At 38.5% G+C, this 5,907-nt stretch overlaps 1 protein-coding gene across 1 annotated transcript; it reads right to left on the bottom strand.

Moving 5' to 3' along the window:
* Positions 1–5,265: 5,265 nt before the first annotated feature.
* LOC142532280 (uncharacterized) lies at positions 5,266–5,586 on the bottom strand. The gene has a single exon (XM_075638601.1). The coding sequence runs from the start codon at positions 5,584–5,586 to the stop codon at positions 5,266–5,268; it is 321 nt and encodes a 106-aa protein (XP_075494716.1).
* Positions 5,587–5,907: the final 321 nt, after the last annotated feature.

The following is a 5,907-nucleotide window of genomic DNA, read 5'->3' as shown; positions in this document are numbered from 1 at the left end:
CGACAGGATCTCAGTCTTCCAGCTGCTACTGAACAAGGCAAGTTCGATTCTCTGATGGATATTAATTTGAGTTCAGAACAGTTCCACACCATCTCTACTAAAAAGGACTCCTCATCTATCTTTCCCGATACAAGCACTAAACCTCCTTCACCAGTATTTACTGTACTGACTCAATCGGGTGATGCAGAAACACAGAGTCTTCAGATTGCCACCGATATTCCATCCGAGTCTCCATCAATCTCTGAAATGGATAAGTCTACCCAACCTCCTACACGTGATCCCTCAGCTAACCAAAAGGTTTATGTTGATGAGGCAGAAAAATTTTTATCCAACTTTGATAAAGTTGTCACCTTTCGGGATGATCAAATGATCTCTTCACCAGTTTCTCCCAACAAGGATGATCCAAAATCTCCCTCAGAACAACTATTGTCTTCGCCCAAGGAAGCACATATAACTCAGATGAATGATCCTTTGGTGCATGAAAATTCTCCTCCATCAAGTTCTTCGCCAACAAAGCATGAGGCACCAACTGAAACCGGTTCTAAAAGCTCTGCCTCAGCTGAGGATATTGATCAGATCATTGAGAATATTACAGCTGAACTACATGAGCCAGAACCGTTACAAATTGCTGAGAAGCTGCCCTCCTCTCAATTGATCTCTCTCGAGCATAGCTTACTATCTGGAGAAGACAATCTTGAAGAACAGATATCACAAGAAGACGCTCTAGAAGAAAGCTATCAGCAGCGAATTCTAGCAAGATTGATCACTATGGATCAATAAATTCTGGTGCTAAATCACAGACAATCTGATCTACAAGAGGCTTCTCAATCAGTAAAGTCGGATGTTCGCGCTGATATTTCCTCCATAGAAACAAGTTTCTATATCAAGTAAGCCCAACACAACTCTAAACATATCAACATGTGCCTTGGTCTTTCGGAGCAAATGACTCGATTGCAGACAAATCTTGAACAACGCCTCGATGCCCAAGGTTCTCAGCTTGCGGAAATTATGACTTTCCTCGTACACAGTGATGTCAAAAAGGGGGAAAAGATCGGAAAAAGGCAATTCAAGAAGCAGAACTATCTGTACTGAAGGAATTACATGAGTCAAGAGAAAAGGAAGGAAAAGCTAAAGATAGGGGGACAAAGCTCAGGTTCACAAAAGGGAAATTAGTCATCTCGAACAGTTGTGAAATATTTTGAACATTGTAATTTCATTCACTTAATGAAATACAATTCTTTCGCTCAGATTAAATCTTATGCTGAATAAATCTTCCAGCTAGGTTTTGGCATCACCAAAAAGGGAAAAATTGTTGAAGAAAATATTATTCCCAAGAATTTTGGCGTTTGACAAAAACAAGACAACACTGCGGTTCATATATGTGACATATATCAGTTCAACCGTCCAGCTCAAAGAATGATGTATCTCTCTAACCGGCCTAAGCTAAAAGGACTCTCAACCACTTAACAGAACCGGATCACTTAAAGGACCATTTATTACTCAAAGACATTCTCTGACCGGTTTAATACATTCGAAGTATTACTCCACTTTGAAGTCAACGTACATACATCTGCTCCAAGATTGATCCACATTTATGATCTTTTCCCAGAGAAGAGAGACCAAGTATAGAATGCATGTTCTAATGCTAAAAACAGTTACTATAAAAAGAACTCCTCAGGAAAAGCACTTCAGAACGGTGCTTGAGCGAAAGGAAGATTAAATGTATTTATTAAAGAACATTTAATTCTCATAAAGACAACAGCGACTCATCTGTTCAGAGATTCAGGTTAACGTTGCTATGTCCTTCCCGACCGTTAAGAAAATCGTATATATTAACGGAAGAGTGTGCCAAGCAGAAGTAGTTCTTTTCAGCTCACAATTGAATCATAACAGCTTGCTTGCATACTTGAAAAGATCTTCGAGCGCTCCTAAAAGATTACACACTTCTTCGCTCAAATCAGCACGCTTTCAACAGAAAATCATTTGATCATTTTAGGATCATTTTCGTGCTACTCACACCAAACCGTTTATTCTCATCAGTAACCTGTTGGTTATTAGATCAAGTCTTGTTATCTGGTGAACTGAGTGTTCTTAATATCCAGAAGTGTAAAGTGATCACTAAGAGTTCCAATACAGGCAGTGTGATAAGTCTTGATTGGAGTGGCTGTTGCAAATATGTTGTAAAGAATGATGTATATCAGTTCAACCATCCAGCTCAAAGAATGATGTATCTTTCTAAGCCGGCCTAAGCTAAAAGGACTCTCAACCGCTTAACAGAACCGGATCACTTAAAGGACCATTTATTACTCAAAGACATTCTCTGACCGGTTTAATACATTCGAAGTATTACTCCACTTTGAAGTCAACGTACATACATTTGCTCCAAGATTGATCCGCATTTATGATCTTTTCCCAGAGAAGAGAGACCAAGTATAGAATGCATGTTCTGATGCTAAAAACAGTTACTATAAAAGGAACTCCTCAGGAAAAGCACTTAAGAACGGTGCTGAGCAAAAGGAAGATTAAATGTATTTATTAAAGAACATTTAATGCTCATAAAGACGATAGCGACTCATCTGTTCAGAGATTCAGGTTAACGTTGCTATGTCCTTCCCGACCGTTGAGAAAATCGTATATAATAACGGAAGAGTGTGCTAAGCAGAAGTAGTTCTTTTCAGCTCACAATTGAATCATAACAGCTTGCTTGCATACTTGAAAAGATCTCCGAGCGCTCCTAAAAGATTACACACTTCTTCGCTCAAATCAGCACGCTTTCAACTAGAAAATCATTTGATCATTTTAGGATCATTTTCGTGCTACTCACACCAAACCGTTTATTCTCATCAGTAACCTGTTGGTTATTAGATCAAGTCTTGTTATCTGGTGAACTGAGTGTTCTTAATATCCAGAAGTGTAAAGTGATCACTAAGAGTTCCAATACAAGCAGTGTGATAAGTCTTGATAGGAGTGGGCTGTTGCAAATATGTTGTAAAGCCAAAGTCTTTTAGTGGAATCCTTCCTGGAAAAGAAAGAAGGGGTGACGTAGGAGTATTTAATCTCCGAACATCCATAAAAATCTTGTGTTATTTACTTATCGCAAGCTCTTACATTTTTAACCGCAATTTGTTAAGTCTGCGTAAAGTGTTTGAACAATCATTGGAAATTGTGAACCGTTTTCCGCACTCATCAGTGGTTCAACTTTCCAACCGTTAGAGAAAGAATTTTCAACCGCCTAAAAACGTTTGAAAAACTAATTTTAAATAAGAAAATTTGAAAGATTTCATTCACCCCCCCTCTAAACTCTTTCCCGATCCCAACACACAAAACTGTCACCCTCCGTTATTTTGAATTCTGCGAATTATTTAGTTTGATACTCTAGAAATGTTTTCAACATATGATTTGTAGTACTTTGTGTTATCTTTGATTTGATAGCAAATTCGAAATTTTCTAATACGAAATGAGAGAGATATGATTTTTATCGTAAAACCGCTCAAGCTGTAAAAATTTGTGCATGTTCTTCACGTTTTCTCAATTTTTGGTTGCAGGCTTCGTTGGGATCTCCTGAATCTTTGCTGTTGCGGTTACGGCAGCATGTACAGAGCGTTCCAACGAAGCCCTTAACATTTTTAATTGTGTTCGACGTGAAAAAAGAAAATATTTTATTTTTGAGGTATGCTAAATGTCTTGTGACCAACTATGAACGGGTTCAGAAGCCGGAGAACGTGTCTGAGGACCTCTTCACCCCGGTAAAGTATGACCGAGTTTTGATCAAGATTGGAAAGCGGTAAATTATGACCAGGGACCAATCCATCCGGTAACGTATGACCGGGGATCTTATGTATGTGGTAGTGGACATCCCTGCCAGCCCACTACTATGGTTTAGTTTGATCAGGCGCACTACGTTATGGGTCACTTGCTTTGAAACATATCTCTACGAAAAATGATGTTATGTATGTTCAAGTATGTATAATGCAAGTATGTTTATAAAAAGTTTTACGATATGATGACACGTCTATGTATATGTAAGTACGTTCAAGTTTAAGTATGTATGTCCTGCTTTAAAATGCATGTGGTTTTATTGTGTATTATTTGTTATTCTCATTTTATACGTGTTGAGTTTTTAGACTCACTAGACTTGGTTGATGCAGGTGAGGATGAGTTTGAGGAGACGAGTGGTGGAGACCAATGAGCAGGCCCGGACATACCCATACCTCAAGTAGTCATCAGTAAAGGTAATGAAATAGGTTTGCCCATATTTTGTGCTAACACTTAGCGGGCCACAAACGTCTGTGCGGATCAAATCTAGTAGACCATGTGCACGTTCCACATTTCCCTTAAAGGGAGTCTTGGTCATTTTTTCTTTCAGTCAGGACTCACAAGTAGGTAGAGAATTTATATCTGACAAGTCAAACATGTTTTTTCCCACTAGTTTGTGCATCATTCTTTGGGAAATGTGACCTAGTCTAACGTGTCATACTTGTGCAGGATTTGGATCATCCAACTTTCTTTTGTTTTTTGTTTTTTTCTTTTGTGCTTGGATATTGTTTAACAGAATATCTTTCAATTTTAAGTTATAGAGATCGTTCATTAATTCGCCGGTTCTTATCAAACATTCATTCTTGTAAATACTGCAAACACCTTTAGCAAAAACACAAGAATAATCATCTATATCAAGCATAGAAATAAAAATAATGTTTTTAACTAGTTGAGGAACATATAAAACGTCTCTCAAAAGTAACTCAAAATTATTGTTCAAAATCAAAGTAATGTCTCTAATAGCAGTTGCGGCAACCTTGCTCCATTCCCCAATCTTAGAAATGTCTCGTCATCTCTAAGTCTATTGCTTCTTGCCATCATATGAAAATCATTGCATAGATGAGAACCACATCCGGTATCCAATAACCTAGAATAAGAATTAATTGAGATATTTACTTCTATGTAAAACATATCATGGCCAGAATGATTTTGGGCAAGATACTCTGTATAGTTACGCCTCCAATATCTAGGCTTGTTGCAGTGGAAACAGACATGTTCTGACTTGTAGGGCTTTGTGGGCCCTGGAGTGGGTTTCTAGTATGGCTTCTTGTTGGGCTTGTTCTTCATCAGAGGGGCAGAACGCTTCTTGCCTTTATTTTGGGCTCCCTTTTTCGTATCGGACGATGAACACACTAGAAGAACATGATTTTCTTTCTTGATTGTAGCTCATAAGTAGTAAGCATGTTGACCAACTCTTCAAGGGTGGCCTCGATCTTATTCATATTAAAGTTAACCACAAATCCATCGAACGAGTGGGGGCAGTGACAGCAGGAGAATATCAATTGATAGCTCACTAGGAATAACAACGTCGAGTCCCACCAACTTCTCGATATGCCCAATCATCCTAACATCATTCTCATGGACCGAAGTCCCATCTCGCAAACGTGTATTCATGAGTTCCTTAACAGTAGCATGTCTCTCTGAGCAAGTTTGTACACCATACAATTCTTTCAGATGAAGGTGAATGTCAGCAGCATTCACCGCCTCCTCGAACCTCCTATGAAGTTCATTCGATAGAAGCCAACATGTAGCTCTTAGCTTGAAGATCATGGTCCCACCATTTCTCAAGATTAGCCAACTCAGTCTCACCAATGTCCGAAGGTGATTCCCTCGGTGGCTTCTTATCAAGCACATACACAATCTTCTCCAAGTTCAAAACAATTTTTAAATTTCGAAACCAGTCATTATAAAAGTCGTGGGTTCACAACTCTTTATGATTCAGGACAATTTCCTTTATTTGGGCTTACCGTAATTTATCCACATTTCATGCACCAAATTTGATCAAGAGAATGTCAGATACCATTTTCTGATTAAACCCATCGAATCATGGTAAGAGCATCTAGTAGCATTGCCCCATGATTTCTTAGGTAT

This window comes from Primulina tabacum, chromosome 18 (genome assembly GCF_025594145.1).
Source record: "Primulina tabacum isolate GXHZ01 chromosome 18, ASM2559414v2, whole genome shotgun sequence".
Classification (NCBI taxonomy): Eukaryota; Viridiplantae; Streptophyta; class Magnoliopsida; order Lamiales; family Gesneriaceae; genus Primulina; species Primulina tabacum.
The sequence above is the reverse complement of the archived record's forward strand: the minus strand, read 5'-3'. Positions and strand labels throughout refer to the sequence as shown.